The 21,210-nt window shown below is 44.8% G+C and overlaps 1 protein-coding gene across 12 annotated transcripts in view; it reads left to right on the top strand.

The window, feature by feature from the left end:
• Window positions 1-21,210, top strand: part of LOC121458699 (disks large-associated protein 1) — a 798,580-nt gene that overhangs the window by 696,327 nt on the left and 81,043 nt on the right. For 10 of the 12 annotated variants that reach the window (XM_041667976.1, XM_041667979.1, XM_041667973.1 and 7 more), the window contains one exon: window positions 288-317. The exons of the other annotated variants lie outside the window; for them this stretch is intronic. In XM_041667976.1, the coding sequence (XP_041523910.1) occupies window positions 288-317 (30 nt within the window). The remainder of the gene's footprint in view (window positions 1-287; window positions 318-21,210) is intronic. 12 annotated transcript variants of the gene reach the window in all.

Below are 21,210 nucleotides of genomic sequence, written 5' to 3'. Positions count from 1 at the left end.
CCCAACCAGTTCAGGGAAGGACGCTAGGAGATAGGCCTTGGTTTGCAACCGCCTATTATATATTTCAACACGAACCCTGTCCCAACATGTGTAAAATGATCCCCAGACCCAGGAAAAAATGAGGAAGTAACGATAGCGTCTGTATTTCATTTTTGAAATTGTTTAACTAACAGTTTCTCAACAGCAACAACAAATACCCAAAGCTGAAATGTACGCATGTTATGTGAAAAACGGGAGAAGGCGGCCCAGGTCCACTCTATAACCACCATCTTTTGTCTTTATTCAAGGTGTCATAAAACTGAGTTCTGCCGTTGAAGGTACGTTTTGGGGCTTTTTGGGGGGCGTTTTGTTGTTGTTTTTTTTTTTTGTCAGCCACAAAAATCAATAGTTTTGCTTCAAGGCTGCACAGCGTGGCCCGTAGCTAGCAGGCTTCTGTGGCCGTGGTGTTTGACGCCATGTTCCGGTTGCAAGCTGTTGCCATTGCGTCTCGTGTTTCTCCTTGTTCCGGTCATGTCGTACCTAACAAATCTCTCGGCCTCCCTGTGGGCCTTAGCGGTCCTGTGCGCACGGCATCGTGAGAGCTCATATGTGTCTGTATTTCCTTGTGTGGTCGCCTCAGATCCAGAGCTTCTGAAGAGGCACCAGCTTCAGAGCCTGAGTGGATGTGAAGGCTGTAGGGAGTCTGCGGCCCAAACACTTTCAGCAAGGGCTTTTTCTGGCACAGCCGCGGTTCTTTGTGCTGTATACTGGTTTCCCTGGGAAGCCTGTGGGCATGAAGAATCATTCCGGCTCCTGTGCTAGTAAGTGCACTTGCCAATCTAATAGCAAGTTCTTGGGTACCCGGTCTACCTCAAGATGCTGTGGGAAAAGCCCAGCATGGTAGTGCATGCCTGTAATCCCAGCACGTGGGAATGGAGAGAAGGATCCATAGACAATTTGAAAACAGCCTACCCTACATAAAATGTTTGTCTCAAAAAGTACATAACAAAACAGCTGATGCTCTTGGGGCCAACTTTGCATTGTCTAGTTAAGCAGTAGTGTGATTTCCCTCTGTTATACAAGGCTCTGGGCCCCTTCCCTGGCACCAAAGCAATTAGGAGATTAAAACAAAGAAAATACAAAATCAAAGATAACAGCAGCATGTATTGCTGAGGAATGGCCCAGGACTGCTACAAATAACTTTACTGCAACCTCAGCTCTCAGAAGGCTGAGATAGGAGAATCATGAGTTTGAAGCTAGCCTGGGCTACATTGCTGGTCAGCCTGGGCTGTGATAGCAAGGCCCTATAAAACAACAGTAACAAATGTCTCTCATTATCTGAAGTGATGGTGACTAGTTTGGGATGTTTGGGGGGGGGGCTTTTTTGTTTGTTTGCTTGTTTGTTTGTTTGTTTGTTTGTTTAATGATGTTCTCACCCTCTTAGGGTCTTTATAGATCAAACATGCAGTGTGTGGCATTTTCTTTTTGTGAGTCTCATGTTTGTTTGGGGGTTTGTTCCTGTGTGCTGGGAGTGTGCCAGTCATGCCCTGGGGCTGTCTTTATCCTTTCAGGGAGGTAGCTTAAAGAGAGGGCTGGGTTTCAGGCGAGTGTTTCAGGCAGCTTGCAGGGAGATGTAGCTTGATGAGTGGGGAATGCGTAGAGGTGGGGAAAGGCTCTAAGGGAAGAGGGTGAACTTGAGCCAAGGCATTCAAAGGGCTAGAGACTGAAAGTTAGGAGATGAGAGAGGAGCTCAGAAACTCATTCATGAGACCTAGAAATCCAGGGTGGGAGGCTCGTTCCCTTTTGTGGGTTTAGTGCCACCACAGACTCTAAAACCAAATCCCAAAGGCAGCATTCTGACCTTGACAACAGCATAAAGAATGTTGTTACACTGAAGAAAACAGATGGAGGCCTGGGCTGTAGCTCAGTGGCAGGGATGTAGCTTAGTGTGATACACACACACACACACACACACACACACACACACACACCGCACCATGAAAACAAAAGAACAGGAGAAGGGTTCAGGTAATGTGCTCTAGAGCAGAGAGAGATGAGCAAGGCTAATCAGCCCAAAGCTCAACAGAGTGCACATTTCAGGCCTCTCCAAGGCCACATCAAAGAAGAATTTTATAGAAAGCCTCTCCGGTCTCTTCTATGCCTCTCAAAGTACAAGAATTGGAGCTGGGAGAGAGCTCAGGGGATGAAGACCTGGACCTGAACCACCAGCACCTATTTATAAAAAGCTGGGCATAGCTGCATGTACAGATCAGAGCATTCCGTGGAGCCTCCCTAGCCCAGAACTGAGAGCTCCCTTTTCAGTCAGAGCCCCTACCTCAAGGCAACAAGGCCAGGAACAGTAGAGGAAGACAGCAACGACCTGCTCTGGTCCCTTACACACACACACACACACACACACACACACACACTGTGCCTACCTAAACACTCCCCACATAGAGAGACACACATTAAAAAATAATAATAAACGGGGGCTGGAGAGATGGCTCAGCGGTTAAGAACATTGCCTGCTCTTCCAAAGGTCCTGAGTTCAATTCCCAGCAACCACATGGTGGCTCACAACCATCTGTAATGAGGTCTGGTGCCCTCTTCTGGCCTGTAGGAATACACACAGACAGAATATTGTATACATAATAAATAAATAAATATTTAAAATAATAATAATAATAATACAGAAGACAATGGCAATTTGGACCTGTAGATTCAGTTAACTATCAGATAATAACAGATCAGGGTTAGCCACCATTTAGCCATTGTAACATTTCCGAAAATCTGAAGCCTGATCTTTACATGGTCTGTTTGACTTAAGCACAATATTCCACTCACAACAAAGGATATAGAAATTTTTTTTTTAAATAAAGTTAGAAACCCAAGAATTTTAAAACCTTATTCTACTAGAGGTTACTATTAGATGGCACCCCCTTTCTCGGCTCCCCAAACACAGTTATATTCTCCAGAGAAAGGGGAAGCTGTGAGGGAAAGTGAGGCAGCCAGCGGAATGGCTGTCCAGAGCATGGCTGGCAGCCGGTGCCCACCTCCCAGAGACCCTGGGGTCACAGGAAGTTCTCGGAGGTGTGAGCCACTAGGGAGCAGGCTTCTACTGTGCTTGCACATCTTGTTGGCTGAGAACTGGAAAAGCTTGCAGGCTGGGAAGCATGCTGTGCTCTAACTGTGACCTAATCCGGGTGTTCAGATGCAGTCTGGGGCTGTGTCTGTTGGGGCGGGGTGGGAGGTGTGCAATGCATGCGTTCTCCGTGCATCTAGAGCGTGAGGCTCCTGTGAGCATGCTCCGTGGAATGTGTGTCAGATTACAATCTCTTGTGGGGCAGTGAAACAGCAATTATTGAGTTAATTATCGCCCTTACTCTTTTCCGGCTGGGTAATGTATCCACAGCAGCTGCCTAGCTCTTCCCCCATGCCCGGGAATATGAATGTATACAGAAGAGGCCTCTGTCAAAAGAATGAAACTTCTTCCTTTTTCTTTAAAAATGGCTCTTACTAAATGCTATTACTCTGAAACTAGCATTAAAATTCTAGGTAGGTTCTCATTTTCTTTGTTTTTTAAGGGAAAACATTTGGGAGGAGGAGCCGGGGAGGTAACTTACTGGTAGATGGCTTGCTTAGAGTGCTTGAGGCCCTGGGTTCAATTCTCATCACCAAACGATAAAAAGAAAGACAACTCGGAAAGTCACCAGAAAGAGATCTTCAGAGGTTCTACTTGTGCTTTGCTACCAAGAATTTCATCATATGGTTTGGGGCATTCCGTTTTCTGAAACACTGTCTCCTTCAACATTCTGTAGCTTCATGTAAGCACAAAGGGGAAATTTGTCATATTTGTCATATTTGTCAGCTTTAAAGTGAAATGTTCTTTGAATGATTTAAATATGGACTTAAACAGAAGTACACATTAATATTTTATTTTTCAATGAAGATAAACGTCTAAATGGGGAGAAAAAGAATCTTTATTTAACTACAGTATCATATCATTAACATTGATTAATTCTTGCCTTTAATTTTAGATTGATAGTTCTAATCTCAGGGTTGGGGAGTTTGGTATGGTGGTGATTTCTAAAAATACTACAAGGTCCCTGGTAGCGGAGCGGGCTGGTCCTGCCATGTGTCGAGCGGCTGGGCAGGTTCCCAGCCGCAAGCTGCAGGTGGGCACGTGGGTGGGAGACACATCATATGGAGTAGAACTGAATATTTATTACTTAGAGGAAAGAGAGAGTGGGGGGGAAGAAGGAGAAGAGAAGAAAGAGACAGAGAAGGGGAGAAGCGAGGGGGAAGTGGGAGACACACACATGCACGCCAAGAAGGGATAGAGAGAGTCTAAAATGGTGGGGAAAGGGCAGGGGTTGCTGGGAGTGGGCATGGCTTGCCTCTTAAAGAGATGAAAACCAGGGCTGGAGAGATGGCTCAGCGTATAAGAACATTGCCTGCTCTTCCAAATGTCCTGAGTTCAATTCCCAGCAGCCACATGGTGGCTGACAACCATCTGTAATGAGGTCTGGTGCCCTCTTCTGGCCTTCAGGCATACATGCAGAAAGAATATTGTATACATAATAAATAAATAAACATTAAAAAAAAAGAGAAGAAAACCATAACAGTGATAGTTCCAAACTCAGTGCTGGGGAGTTCGGTACCATGGAGCACTTGCTTAGCATGAACAAAGCCCTGGGCATGTACAATGTTCAATCTCAACACAGGGAGAAGAAGGAGACTGAAAAATGGGAGGCTTAGCACATAAAGGCACTTCCTGCCAAGCCCCATGCTGAGTTCAAATGCTGGGGCCCCTGCGGGGAGGAGAAAACCAGCACCAACAAGTTCCTCTGACTCCATGTGGATGCTGTGTGTTTTAATTTTAAAATTAAGAGGCCGGGTGTGGTGGTGCACGCCTTTAATCCCAGCACTCGGGAGGCAGAGGCAGGCGGATCTCTGTGAGTTCGAGACCAGCCTGGTCTACAGAACTAGTTCCAGGACAGGCTCCAAAGCCACAGAGAAACCCTGTCTCGAAAAACCAAAAACAAATAAATAAATAAAATTAAGAAAAGAAAATGGTTAGTTCCAAACTAAATTGGGCTAAGAGGGAAAAGTCCAGAAAGAACATCTGAGGTTAAACTGAAGTTGAGCTGTGGAAGAAAGAAAAGATGTCCATGCCGAGAATCCCAGATTAGAATCTCACGCACACCCTCTGGCAGGGGACTCTCCCTCCTGACGTGGAAGCAGACAGGTGCACTTCCACAAGCAGAAAGAGAAGACCAGCCTTATCATGGAACTGCAGACAAGTCAGAGCTGAAGCAGCCAGCAGGACACTCCTGATAGCCTACAGGCAGCTTCGGTTCCCAGGCAGGCGACCCCAGCCCCAGCCTAGAGGTTTTTCCCGGCCACTGCGGCACTAGTGCGCTAACTTATGTTTAAATCAAATTGCGGTGTTCTGGAGATGGCAGCCCAGAGGGACGAGGCGAGGCTGCCATGTTGTCAGACTGGTGCAGGCTCCTTCTGATGACTAGCTAGGCTCTGTAAGAAGACCCCTCAAGGGTGATTCACCGATCCCTTTACAGGTGATAATTCCAAGCACCCAAATGACAGGAAATACTTTCGAAAGCCCAGATAAAGAGAAGTCTGCTTAGGGAAAGCCCCATGGCTTTAAAACTGTGAATAAATGAACTGCTCAAGAAAATCAAATGCCAGACAGCCTGGGCTCTCCCTCCTGTTTGGTCTTAACTCGCACAGGGTGCTGGAGTTGGGTGCTCATTTGTGCAGTCAGAGCAAGGCTGTGAGAGTTTACACCCAAGCCTCCGTGAAGGAACCACATAGATCCACTAACCAGACCCTCCCCTGAGCACAGGAATAGTCTCGAATATTCTCTTTTCCTTATTCCCACTTCCTCCTATTCAGATATCTAAATTTAAATATCTAACTGCTGTTGGGTATGCCATGGTGCACGCCTGTAATCCCAGCACTCGGAAGCAGAGGCAGGAGGATTCCTGTGAGTTTGAGTCAAGCCTGGTCTCCATAACAAGACCCTGTCTTAAGAAACAACAACAAATTATTACTAGTAATAGTAATTTTAAAAACAATAACTATCTTTTTTGTTCCCAATGATGACTGGTATGTATGTCACAACAGGTGACTTTGGGCTGTCGTAGCCAAGGTGACATTTTCTGCAGGTTCATGAATTCTGGACCACGAAATGGAAAGACATCTCGAGAATACTAAAAAACAAGGCCAGAGAAATGAGTCAGGGGGTAGAAGACACTGCCTCCAAACCTTATGGCCGGAGTTCAATATCCGGGACATATACAGCCGGAGAGAACTCTCTCTCCAAAGTCATCCTGTGACCTCCACATCCATGAAATGGCATGTGTGCACACACACACAATGTTTGTTTTAAAGAATAGCAATGCCCGGCGGTGGTGGCACACACCCAGCACTAGGGAAGCAGAGGCAGGAGGATTTGTAAGTTCAAGGCCAGCCTGGTCTACAGAGTGAGTTCCAGGACAGTTAGAGATGTTACACTGAGAAACCCTGTCTAGAAAAAAAAAAAATAAAGGAAAGAAAAGAAAAGAGCCTGGTATGGTAATGATTGCCTTCAATCCCTCCACATAGGAGGTAGTGACAAGCAAACCTCTGAGTTTGAGGCCAGCTTGGTCTAGAGAGACCCTGTCTTAAATAAATGGATGGATGGATGGATGGATGGATGGACGGACAAACGGAAGAATAGTAAAAATAGGTTTAGAGAGGCAGACCCTAACATGTACAAGCCCCTGTCTATAAGCCTAGCACCATAATGTTTAAAAGCTAAGATAATTAGAACCAAGGGATGTAGCTCAGTTGGTAGAGCACTTGCCTTGCTCACACGAAGTTCTGGGTTCCATACGTCATACTATATAAACCAGGCGTGATGGCACACTCCTGAAACACCAGCACTGGCAAGTGGACGCAGGAGAATTATCCTCAGCCATGTAATAAATTTGAGGCTGACCTGGCCAGTCTCAAAATAAACAAAACTTAAAGCAGGGCCTATGCTTCACTTCCATTTTCTTTCTTTCCTTTTTTTTTTTAGGTTTATTTTATTTTGTATGTATGAGTGTTTGACTGGCATATAATGTGTGCACCACATGTGTGCCCGATGCCCGTGGAAGACCACAGAGGGCATTGAGTCCTCTGGAACTGGAGTTACAGAGGCTCCTATGCCATTCTGTAGATGTTGGGAATCAACCCTGGGCCCTCTACAAGAGCGACAAGTGCTCTAAGCAACTGAGCCATCTCTCTAGCACCCCTCTCCCATTTTCTAACCAGACAACACTCTTAGCCTCCTGTCTGTTGTGAAGAGCTTCCTTTTCAGAGCGCACTGCTTCCTGTCTTGCATTAAATCCAGAACTTCCCAAATAAAGGTAACGTTTTAAAAGTCCTCAGCTAAAAGGCCTATTGGGGAGGCTGAGGTGAGAGGACTGCAGGTTCAAGGCCAGCCTAGACTCTATTGCAAAATAAAAACACATTTAAAAAAAAAAAAAGAAAGGATGGAGGGTATAACTGTGATTAAGTCTGCCCAGCACTTGAGAGGCCTTGGGTTCAATTCCCAGTATGGAAAACAGTTGATCAGATGGTGACATCGTTCCCTCCACAGATGAGCTTTGCCACTGCCACTGTGTCCACTTTTTAAGGAAAGCCAGCGTGACACAGCGGACGCTGGCAAACCCGTTACTAGACAGATGGCTGAGGACTGACTTTGTAGTAGAAATCTGACGGTGAGGCCTCATCGCTTACGTGACTGGAAATCAACGCGTCTCTTCAGACCTTCAAGGCAGGAAACTGACAGGGCCAGGATAGAGCGGTCTCCTAGGATGGTGCTCTTCTGCTCCACCCACCAGAGCGACGGCTTGAGGCCTGGAGACTGAACACTGTGGAAAACTAAAAATAATATGCAAGAAGAATGTTCCTGCAAAGCAGCTCCGACCTCCTGGCAAGGTAGTCTGCAAGCCGGAACACCTCGCCAAATGCAAATGGGTTTCCTTTGCAGGTGTATTTTTGCAGAAACATGTCATTAGCCTCTTGATAAAACTTTCCTACAAGATAGTAATCGCAGAGGCAGAGAGTGTAGCTCAGGGGTAGAACGCTTAAACAAATAAATAATAAAAAGTTAGATAGATAGATGATAGATAGATAGATAGATAGATAGATAGATGATAGATAGATAGATGATAGATAGATAGATAGATATAGATAGGTAGATAGATAGATAGATAGATAGATGCATACATACAGATAGACACAGATAGATATTCAATCCATGGTTCATTGAATCCACAATGTAGAACATACAGACACAGAGAGACCACTGCAGCTTCCTGAATCTGGGATTATTATCTGAACTATCAGTGATGGAGCCATGTGATGCAGAAACTGGAGAAAGACAGATCCAGGTTAAGACCAGTAGTTTGTCTTGTGTTGTCAGGTACAGGCAACTCTGCAGGACCATGGACAACATTTTATAGCTGCTTTTATTTTTGGTGTCTCTATTCCTGAGTTGCAGCCGTATGGAGGCCTTCGGCAATAGAGAACTCCCCACTAACTGGGTGTGTTTGCTAACTGCTATTCACTTGAACACACTGACCCACAAAGCAGGCCCTCTTTTTCTCAGGACAATTGTCAAGACGAAGTGAAAGATATATAAGATATATATATATATATATATATATATATATATATATATATATATACACACACACAGGCTAGGTGGCATGCCTCTGTGACCCCAGAATTAGGTGGTGGACACAGGAGGACCCGAAGTTCAAGGTCATCCTTTGGCTACGTACTGAGTCTAAGAAAAGCTGAAGTACCTGGGACACTTGAAAGAGATGAGGGGGTGGGAGAAAGGAAAGAAAATGAGGAAGAAAGACATAGCATACTGTCTGCAATGGTCTAGGGTACAGCCGGTCCCCGAGGAGCTTTCTTTTCTTTTCTTTTCTTTTTTCCTTTAGACTCTGTTTCTCTGTGTAGCCCAGGACAGCCTGAGACTCACAGAGATCTACCTGACTGCCCCTTCAGTCCTGGGGTCCTGCACCACTAGGCTTAGCCCACAGGAAGCTCTTTTTTACCCCTTCCTTCCTTTTTCTTTCTTCCTTCCTTCCTTCCTTCCTTTCTTCCTTTCTTTTCCTCCTGTCTTCTCTGCCAATCTCACACTCTTCTTCCCAAAGATCTAGTGCACAGCGGACTGGTTGTGCTGTAGCAGAGCAGTGACTGCCTCATTCTGAACAAAGCCTGGGCAGAGGCGGCCCGAACTCCCTTCTCTCTACCTTGAGAACTCAGAAGGAAACAATTCTTTACATGGGACAGAGCTTCTGATGTCCTTGTCTGGAGATGTGACATCGCCATACAGAGGGGAACAGTCACCCCAGGGGCCAGGCACCATCTGAATATGAGGTCCAAATAGACTGTCGTCCCCGTGGCCCCCTCCCCACCCCACTGCCTATCTACTGCTCTTCCATTTCTACCATAGGAAATTGTCAGGCTGGTGCAACAGAGTCCTCCTTAGAGACCAGTTTCCTCAGTATCAGTGAGTGATACTCTGTTACAGAAGTAGTCTGTCTTCCCGAGTGTTTTTGAACTTAGACCTCTGGTGGCTGGCTGGATGTGTTGACTCACACCTGTAAGCCCAGCACTTCTGAGGCTAACCCAGGGAGACTGTTCAGAGTTCAGAGTCAGTCTGGGCTACATAATGAATTGTCCTTGAGACCCTGGACTACAGAGGAAGGGATGGGGAGGAGAGAGAGAGGGCCAGACAGAGTGGGGAGCCAAGAACTCCCATCTCTATGAAGAAAGTGTTGTGATTTGCCTTTTAGTTACTTGTATCGATGCTGTGACAAAATAGCTGACCGAAAGACAGGCTTGGTGGCGCACACCTTTAATCCCAGCACTCGGGAAGCAGAGGCAGGCAGAACTGTGTGAGTTCGAGGCCAGCCTGGTCTACAGAGCAAATTCCAGGACAGCCAGGGCTACATAAAGAAACTCTGTCTCAAAACAAAAACAAATAAACAAGAAGAGAAAAAAGAAAAAAGAAGAGAAAGAAAGAACACTGACAAAAGCTTAAAGAAGGAAGGATTTATTTTGAGTGATAGTTCTAGAAGTTTTAGAGAAGTCATGACAGGCAGTAAGAGCTGAGAAAGCCAGACAAGGATGAATGCCCAGCTCCCTCTGTCCTTTTCGTTCAGACTGGGACCCCAGCCCACGGATGGGAATCGACACATTTAATGACATTCCCTGTCAGTTGACCTGATCGAGACCACCCGTCTCAAGCATGCCCACAGGCCTGTCTCTTCAGCGATTCCAGGTCCTGTCAAGTTGACCGTCAGTATCACAGCATGGCAGTCACTTGGTGGACCTTCTCTCCTGGGGCAGAAATATGGCTTAGTCACTCACGCTGATGACATAACCCATGATCAGTGGTTTGGAAAAGCAGATAAAGGTTTCAAACTATGAAAACATAAATGAATAACAGAGGCCACTGACATGGCTCAGTGGGTAATAAAGCCCATTCCCAGCCGGATATCCTGAGTTCAATCCCAGGGATCTACATGATAGAGGGGAAGAACTGACTTCTGCAAGTTATCTTCTGATCTCCATATGTGCACCGTGCACCGTGGCACGCCTGCGCACACACACGTGCACACACACACAAACACATGCATATGCACGCACACACACACACATTAAAATGTTAAAACAAAATTTAAAAAAAAAAGTGTGAGCTTTGACAAATAAGAACTAAAGTCTGTGTGGCTAAAGTTATCCTGACAGCAGAATTTCATAAATCTGTGAATTTTATCACTCTAAGCTCATGAAGTCTGTGCTGAATCTGCAGCCTTGAGCAATAACAACACACGAGCATCTCCCAGAGAGTCCACACATCCCCAACTTGGCAGCCGGCCTCTTGCCATCTTCCCCAGGGCAGGACATGGAAGTAAGGATCACAGAGGCTGTGCAGTCTTTCTCTTCAGCCCACTGGCTCACTTTCCCCTTTTGTGTTTAAGGGCATAGGTTTTAATATCTGTGTACCTGTGTTCACTAGCGTAGCTGTCTGCTGAATGTTTTGTCTCTCAACAACCAGCTCGGACTCGTTGCTTGGGAACACAGTTCTCTAGGACTGAGTTCTGATTATCGTGCTTTGCAGCCAGCTCTGCGATGACATCAAGGCCACTCCTACTCTTGCCTTCCCAAATTTAGAAAACTTTTCACATTTTCAATCTAAAATTACAGTGTGGCCTTCCTGTTAACTTTGGAATATGCCATAATTTAGACACTGGCTCAAGTCACTGGATACTGTGGTCTGAGTAGGACTAGATATTTCTAGGTGTGACCTTAGGAATCACATCTTTTTTTTTTTGTTTTGTTTTGTTTTTTTTGTTTTTCGAGACAGGGTTTCTCTGTGGTTTTGGAGCCTGTCCTGGAACTAGCTCTTGTAGACCAGGCTGGTCTCGAACTCACAGAGATCCGCCTGCCTCTGCCTCCCGAGTGCTGGGATTAAAGGCGTGCGCCACCACCGCCCGGCAGGAATCACATCTTAAACTATCCATTGCACCCAGTACGGTTAAGTGGAAAACTGGTTATTGCTGGGCACTCCACCGAGATATCTACAGATGTGCTCAGCCGTCTTGTTGAATTCATGCTGCCTTAGGTGTTCGCGGTTGCGTGGGTGATGAGCAAAATCAGCCGCCATGGGACGTGAAAGGTTCTAGACTTGCAGACTCTTCAAGCACCACGTTATGCTGAGCTGAAGAGAGAAAGAGCCTGGGTCCATCACTGTGGGGTACCGCGCTTTTGAAACTGTAAGAGATACAGACACAGATTTCGTCTCCTCTGAAGCCTTCTGTGGGTTGTAGAGATGGCTTCAAAGATAAAGTTATTGCCGGGTTTGGAACCACGGTAGTAGAAGAAAGTTCAGAAGAGCACAAGACAGTCTCTCAGCCTGCGCTGTGATCCAAAGGGAGAGACTCTGAATGGCCTTGATGTTTTTATGTTTTGTTTTTATCCCTGTAACAAAATACCTAAGAGAAGCAAGTGAAAGGGGAGAGACTTATTTTGAGCACACAGTTGCAGAGTGTTTGGTTCCTGGCTGGCTGTCTCCATTGCTTTAGGCAGGTAGCAGGGCAGAACACCGTGGTGGAGGGCACAGTGGAGAAAAGCTGCCCACTTCCTGGATGCATAGTATAACAATAGGAAGGGCAGGGTAAGACCCATCCTTACAGGTGTACCCCGTGACCCACTTCCTCTGACCCCACCCCACCTCTCTCTTCCACCCCCCACTAGTGCTGTTGTACCCCCAAATCAATGATGGACCTATATATTAAATCAGTTCCCCATAATCTACTCACCTCTCCTGACTGGCCTACCATCTGAAGACAAGGCCTTCAATATACGAGCCCCTCAGGGAAACACTCCATGTCCAAACTATAACATTTGCAGAACCAGGCCTTCCCCATCTGTAAAATGGGAGCAAAACCACTTCCTTTTCCAGGTGTTTAACCTAGTTTAGCATAGGTGCTTGCTCTGTCAATCAATCTGTCTATCTCTGGACACTCAGATGCAAGGCAAATGTTTTATCACTGAGTCATACCCCTGGCCCAGTAGAAAAACTTAAAAAAAAAAAAAAACCTCGTGTGTGTGTGTGTGTGTGTGTGTGTGTGTGTGTGTGTGTGATCGAGTTCTTGGCCAGCCTGGACTATATGATCAAACTTTGTCTCAAAAACATAAGCAAAGGAAGATGCTGCAGGTCCTAAAACACTGTCCTAAGAAGACAGCTTCAAAGGACTGAGAAGACACAGAGACAGTATGGGTGACCCAGGAAGAGGATCCTACAGGAGAGACAAGAAGCATGCCAAAGAAATGCTGGCTGGACATGGTGGTGCACGCCTTTAACCCCAGCTTCAGGAGGCAAAAGGCAGACGGATCTCTGTGTGCTTCAGGCCACCCAGGGCTGCACAGTGAGGCCCTGTCTCAAAAAGTGACAAAAAGTAAAGAGAGGGTAGGATGAGGATGTAACTCAGCGGCTGGGCACCTGCCTAGCATGGGTGAGGCCCTAGGTTGATTCACATACACTCACACACAGACACACTCAAACATACACACACTGGACCTACAGACACATACACACTCACAGACACACTCACACATACACACACTGGACCTACAGACACACACTCACAGACACACTCACACATACACACACTGGACCTACAGACACATACACATTCACACACATAGAGACACACTCACATATACACACACTGGATCTACAAACACAGACACACTCAGAGAGAGACATAGATATACTCACATACATACACACATACACCCACTGGACCTAGAAACATACACACACATACAGACACACACAGAGACATACATTTATACAGACAGACACACTCATGTACACACACTCACACACACACTAGACCTACAGACACACTCACAAAAACACACACACAGATACACATACTAGACCTATCGATATATATACACCCACACTCACAAAAGCGTTCACGCAGACACACATACTGGACCTACGGACAGACACATACACACACTCACAAAAGCACTCACACAGACACACATACTGGACCTACAGACAGACACATACACACACTCACAAAAGCACTCACACAGACACACATACTGGATCTACAGACAGATACATACACACTCACAAAAGCACTCATACACAGACACACACGCGCAAACTGGACCTACAGGAAGAAGGAACTGCAAATGTCAGATCAGGAAACAGGAAGTCAGTTTATCTCTAAACTGGGTTTATTCTCTAAACTTTCACTTACCCAGTCAACCACAGTATAGAAATATTACATGGAAAATTCCAGAAATTTTCAAGTCATGAACTTTAGGTTGAACATTGCTCTGAGCCACATAGCCTACCAGACACAAAGCATCCACCGGTTTGTACAGTCGTTAGCCTCATAGTGGCCACCGGATTTCTCACTTAGCTCCGTTGGTTTTCAGACTGATTGCATGGCACAAAACTGCTGGTCAAGTGTTCCCTATGTCACTTAGCAGTGACTCCAAAACACAAGAGGAGTAACAGAAGGGAGGCAGCAGGACTTAAAACACCGAAGGACATTGATCATGGTTCTGTGGAGCAGTGCTGCAGGGCACATAGAGAAAATAGTAGAGGGCTCTGTATTAAGTGGGGGCTTCAGGCAGCTGCCATGGTCTTGGAGTGTGTCCCTGGTGGCTAAGGAGACGCACTGAATAGACAGACAAATAGATGAAAGACAGACAGACGATTGATAGATGGTAGGTAGATGATGACAGATGGTAGACAGATAGGTGATGATGGATAGATAGAGGATGGATAGATAGATAGATAGATAGATAGATAGATAGATAGATAGATAGATAGATAGATAATAGATATAGACAGATGATAGATAAGTAGATAGATAGATAGATAGATAGATATATAGATAGATAATAGATATAGACAGACAGATGATAGATAGATAGATAGATAGATAGATAGATAGATAGATAGATAATAGATATAGACAGATGATAGATAAGTAGATAGATAGATAGATAGATAGATAGATAGATAGATAGATAGATAGATAGATAGATAATAGATATAGACAGACAGATGATAGATAGATAGATAGATAGATAGATAGATAGATAGATAGATAGATAGATAATAGATATAGACAAATGATAGATAAGTAGGTAGATAGATAGATAGATAGATAGATAGATAGATAGATAGATAGATAGATAATAGATATAGACAGACAGATGATAGATAGATAGATAGATAGATAGATAGATAGATAGATAGATAGATAATAGATATAGACAGACAGATGATAGATAGATAGATAGATAGATAGATAGATAGATAGATAGATGGATGATGTAGTGTAAATTCTAATTGTTCTTAATAATAAAAAACTAGAGTCTGATATTAGGGAGTGAAAGCTGCAAAATCAGAGAACAGAGCAACCAGTTGCTAGTTCTCACCTCTAAGAAATCCTCAGAACCAAGGGGTCAAGATTCTGTCTCTACAAATCCTCAAACTGAATGCCGTGAGTTCCTGTCTCCTCCTGCCTTATATTCCTCTCTCCACCCTGCCGTATCACTCCCATTTCCACTTCCCTAGTGCTGGGATTAAAGGTGTGGGGTCCCAAGTGCTGGGATCAAAAGAGCTCTGTTTCTTTTTTAGACACATTCGATCTTGTGTAACCCAGAATGGCCTTGAACTCACAAAGATCCTCTGCCTCTGTCTCCCAAGTGCTGAGATTAAAGGTGTGTGCCACCACTGCCTGGCTAACTAGTGTGACTAACTCTGCACTCTGGTTTTCAGGCAAGCTTTATTTGTTATAGCACAAACAAAATATCACCACAGGATGGATAGATGATGGATGGATGGATGGACAGACGGACAGATGATAGAGATAGATAGATAGATAGATAGATAGATAGATAGATAGATAGATAGAGATAGATAATAGGTAGGTAGATAGATGTCAGTCTATATTTCATAATGGTTTAAAATAGAAATTAAAGAGTAAAAAGCAGAAGACTCAGATTGTTATAAAGATCCCAATAAGGAGTTTCAACTCCATCTGTGAGAAGAGGCCATTGAGGATTTGTTCAAAGTAGAATTTACATTTATTTAGTAGGAAGTAGGACACATGTGGAGTCAGAAGACGGTTTATAGAGAGGTGCTTCTCTCCTTGTACCATGTGGGTTCCTGGGATCAAACTCAGGTAGTGAGGCTTGACAGCAAGTGCCTTTATCCTCTGAGCCATCTGGTCAACCCCACTGAAGATTTTTTTGAACTAGTTAATGAAATGATTATGTGTCTATTCAATCAATAACTCAGAGCCAGGCACAATGAGATGTGTCTGCATTCTCAGCACTTGGAAGTAGAAGCCAGAGGATCAAGAGCTCAAGATTAGCCTTGACAAAGAAAAAAAAAAAGAATAAATTAGAAAGTGCTGAAATTTAGAGGCAGAGAATCCAGTCAAGATTTGAAGGTCTGTGCCATGTAGAACTCCATTGGGTGAAGGAGCTTGGGCTCTCAGCACTCATGGCTGCTCGAATATAGATACAAGGGAAAGGAATGTTCCTGGATAGTGCTAGTTTATCTGTAGTAATAAGGGCGGCGGCGGGGCTGCGTCCCCAACATCCCAGCCGCCTGCCCGGCTAGCTTATGCCCGAAATAACAACACACAAACTGTATTCATTTAATCACTGCTTGGCCCTTCTGCCCTAGCCCTTACTGGCTAATTCTGATATCCCGATCAACCCATCTCTAATAATCGGTGAGCACCGGTCTTACCGGGAAGATTCTAGCCTAGTCCATCCTGGGTCGAGCTTCATGGCGTGTGTCTGCCTGGGAGCTGGGAGTATGGCGTCTCCCTGAGGCGTCTGCTCCCGAGAGCAGAGCGGTGGAGTCTCTGACCTCACTTCTTCTTCCTCCCAGCATTTTGTTCTGTTTACTCCACCCACAGGGCCAAGCAGTTTCTTTATTGGCCAATGACCTTCCTCCATCATTTATCCATTTATTAAGTCAACACTCAGTGTAAGAGTTACCCTGTAGGATTGTGTCAGGTTAAGCATGAGAAAGTTCTTGGCAGCCAGGTGGTAGTGGCACACTCCTTTAATCCCAGCACTTGGGAGACAGAGGCAGGAGGATCTTGTAAATTCAAGGCCAGCCTGGTCTAGAGTGCTAGTTCCAGGACAGGCTCCAAAGCTACACAGAGAAACCCTGTCTCAAAAAAACAAAACAAACAAAAAAAAGTAAAAATTGTAAAAGCCACAAACAGCAATAATAATTGTTATTTCAGAAAGGTTGTAGCATTAGAGAGAAATAGCAGATAAAAAATATAAAAAATTTTAATATATGGTGAGGATTGGAATTTATGTTTTTTTACACCTCCAAGTAGATCTATCTTAATAACTGTATGACACAGCTCCTATGTGTTATAGAGGCAAACATTGTAGTATATAATATGGTGTCTTTCCCTTAACCTCATCTCATGAGGCTGACTGGTACCACTCTAGCTGGCAGTGGAAACTGGGAGCATGGAGCCCATGAATGAGGCAGACTGTTGTCTCATCCAGCAGCCAGCTTTATACAGAGCATCAGACAGTTTATACTCTGAGGGCTAAGAGGGGTAACAGGCTTAAAGTGTCCAATCGCAAGGGCAAGCCGTACATGGTGGGCAAGCTACATGCAACAGAACATGTTTTTTCCATAGAGGCACATAACAAGTAACAATAGGCAGTTGTAATGAACAATCTGAAGTAAACTCATGCCTAGCCAGTACACCTGGGAGGGGCACAAAAGCACAACCCCAAAACAATTCCCTGTTTCTGAAGACACCGAAGTCACAAGACTTGGAGTTTTTCACAAGCACTAAGAAATCTCCTCATAGCCGGGCGATGGTGGCACGCGCCTTTAATCCCAGCACTCGGGAGGCAGAGGCAGGCAGATCTCTGTGAGTTCGAGATCAGCCTGATTTACAGAGCTAGTTCCAGGACGGGCTCCAAAGCCACAGAGAAACCCTGTCTCGAAAAACCAAAAAAAGAAAAAAGAAAGAAAGAAATCTCCTTATACAACCCCATTCTTGGACCATGTTCTGACAGCTGACCATGACTGTATAATTTGAGTCAATACTCTATGATAAACTGTTGTATAAAAACCACAATGTATGACTTGGTAGAACAATACATAAAACAAGAGAACTCATGCAGAAATGCAGGCCATATCCTCAATGTCATTCACACATGTCTGGGTTGTAGTCATGTGATGTCAGGGTATTCCGCAGAAACGAGAAATTGTGTTACTGGTAGATTCCCTCAAATGGAAATGTATTTGCCCTGTGCAAAGCCCAGGGTTCAACCCTCCAAAACAGGGGGTGGAGAAGAGGAATTGAGGGGAGGGAGGGAGGGAGGGAGGGAGGGAGGGAGGGGGAAGAAAGAAATTAACTGAACTCTGAAGAGAAGCAAAGAAAGTAGTTGAGAAGTAAAAAGCTTTGTCCTTAGGTGTGAAAGACTGCACTCAATGCCCAGCCCCTCAGAAACAAAGAGCCTTTAATAAAACAAAGGAGAACAGGACTGGAGAGGTAGCTTCTAACATTCTTACCTAAAACCCAGTTCGGTTCCCAGCCCCCACTCCTGTGGCTCACAGCCTTCTGCAGCTTCAGTCCTAGAGACTGCACCCACTTCTGGCCTCTGAGGGTACCTGAACTCATATGTACACACTCACACATGGACAGACAAATACACACAAGTAAAAACAAAATCAGTCTTTAAAAATAAAATAGGAAGCTGGAGAGATAGCTCAGTGGTTAAGAGCATTGCCTGCTCTTCCAAAGGACCTGAGTTCAGTTCCCGGCAACCAAATGGTGGCTCACAACCATCTGTAATGAGGTCTCGCGCCCTCTTCTGACCTGCAGACATACACACTGACAGAATATTGTATACATAATAAATAAATAAATATTTAAAAATAAAAGAGAGGCTGAGAGGGCATTAAGAACTACAGATATATTTGAAGGTTGTGCTGTTTTGCTTTTTAACACAGGGTCTTGCCGTGTAGCCCAGGCTAGCCTCAAACAGTGAATACATGTGAATGTCAAAGAATATACAAATAAATTAGAAAATTCACTAAAAACTTTTAGGATTAGGCATTTATGGTGGTACAGAGCTTTAATACCTGTACTCAAGAGGTAGAGGTAGGCAGAGCTCTATGAGTTCAAGGATAACCTAGTCCACACAGTGAGTTCCAAACCTACTGGGTCTACAACGTGACACACTGTATTTAATTATTTAAAAATAAAAAACTGGCCATGGTGGCACACACCTTCAATCCCAGCACTGGAGAGGCAGAAGCGGGTGGATCTCTGTGTTCGAGGCCAGCCTAATCTACAGGGTGAGTTCCAGGACAACTAGAGTTACAAAGAGAAACCTTATCCCCCAAAAAAGAAAAACAAGAACAAAAAATAAACAAATTAGAAAATTTGATCAGTGACCAGCCAATAAACTAATTACATATTTTATTTACCAACAATAAGTAGTAGATAAAGGTATAAACTCACTTAGGACCTGAAAGGCAATAAGCACTTATAAGACTGACTGACTTACTGCAGACACAATGGTACATGCCTGTAATCCCAGCACCTAGGAAGTACAGGCAAGAGGATCAGAAACTCAGGGTCATTCTTGGCTACTTGTTGAGTTTGAGGCCAGCCTGGGCTATGTGAGACAAATTAACTAACTAAATAAATAATAAACAAAAACAGGTGTGTGTGCGTGTGTGTGTGTGTGTGTGTGTGTGTGAGTGAGTGAAGCAGCAGTTAAGAGTACTAGCTGCTCTTGTGGCTCAGTGGTTAAGAGTACTTACTGGCTGCTCTTCCAGAGGACCTGGGTTCAATTCCCAGCACCTACATAGCAACTCACAGCCATCTATAACTCCAGTTATGGGATATCTGACGCTTACTCCTCATCCTCACAGGCACCAGGCATATACATGGCCCACAGACATACATGCAGACAAAACACGCCTATGTATAAAATGAAACAAATAAATCGAAAGATATTTTAACAAAGAAGATTGATTTTGGTTAATAGTTTTGGAGATTTCAGGTCGTTGTCATTTGACTCCAGTTTGGGGGGATGCGGTAATAAAGAAAATAATCATGGTGAACACATGATGGAGGAAGTATATACACATGATAGAGCATGTATGTTCCCATGATGGAGCGAGTATGTTCACACGATGGAGCGAGTATGTTCACACGATGGAGCGAGTATGTTCACATGATGGCAGCTAAGATATAAGGAAAGGCTGGAGAGATGCTCAGAGGTTAAGAGCACTGGCTGTTCTTCCAAAGGTCCTAAGGCAACCACATGGTGGCTCACAAGCATCTATAATGAGATCCGGTGCCCTTGTCTGGCCTGCAGGCATGCATGCCAGCAAAACACTGTATACATAATCAAAAACTCTAAAAGCCTTCTTTAAAAAAAGAAAAGAAAGGAGAAAATGGAAGGGACTGGAGTCTTGCTGTTCCTTCAAGGGCCTAAGTGGCCATGGCTGGAAAAACATATTTAGGTCACCCCAAAAACCATGTTCTAAGATGGAAACAGGTTCCAGGAATTTTATAGTAACAGGACAAAAAAAAAAAAAAGGCATAAACCAGACCCTTCTAAGATATACCGGTGGTATCTCAAATAGACCCTTCTAAGATACACCGGTGGTACCTCAAATCGACAGCTTCGCAAAGCAATGTCTGCCACAGACAGCAGGCGATCTGATGACACTCTTAGCTGCTGGACAGGGTCTGTTCTTACATTCCAAAGGACTTACCTAACAGTGACAGGATGTTAGGTCATACAGACTGGCAATGGTTACTTACGGGTCTAGGTAAGATAGGTTGCTGAAGGTATATGGCTCTGTTTCAGCATTCCAGCCTCTGAAGAGTCTCTGAAATTCCCATCAGTCATTCCGCCTTTGCAAAGATCAGTGGAGGTGCAGCTTCCTCCCAGGAACTTAAGCTCACAGAGACTGTGACCTCCGGATACAAACTGTAACACCCAAAATCATAAACATGTCAGTTTTCTTAAGACTTACCTATAAGTTCAAAGTGAACTCAATTAAAAGCCTAATTATTTTGTTGTTGTTGTTGTTGTTTAGTTTTGCTGAATATAGCCAAAGTACTTCTTGTTTTGTTTTTTGAGAGACAGGGTTTCACTAAGTAGACCAGGCTGGCCTTGAACTCACAGAGCTCTGCCTACCTCTGTCCCCTGGCCCTATCCCCTGTCTCCTGCTCCCTGCCCCTATCCTCTGCTTCTGCAACCTGGCCCATGGACTTGTCATCTGTCCCTGTTCTCTGTCCTCTGTCCCTGCCCCCTGCTCCTGCCCCACTCCCTGCCCCTGCCCCCTGAGTGTTGGGGTTAAAGAGTGCACTATCAACGCGCAGCTCAAGGTACTCTGAAATGACAAGAGCATGCATCAAGACTTAAAATCACCCTGTGATGATAAGATGTGTAGGCACAGGACAGGGCATGTGAGTGAAGCCCTCTGTAGAGCAGGGTAGGGCAGCACTGCATGGGGTGCTGGCGCAGGAGTGTCTGCTTTGACAGAGAGGGAGGGGGGACAGGAAGGAGAGAAGAGAGGACATTAGGCTGCACCTT

The sequence above is a fragment of the Microtus oregoni genome, unplaced genomic scaffold (genome assembly GCF_018167655.1).
Source record: "Microtus oregoni isolate MIOR12 unplaced genomic scaffold, Mior012 000018F_ref0000195, whole genome shotgun sequence".
In the NCBI taxonomy this organism is placed as follows: domain Eukaryota; kingdom Metazoa; phylum Chordata; class Mammalia; order Rodentia; family Cricetidae; genus Microtus; species Microtus oregoni.
The sequence above is the reverse complement of the archived record's forward strand: the minus strand, read 5'-3'. Positions and strand labels throughout refer to the sequence as shown.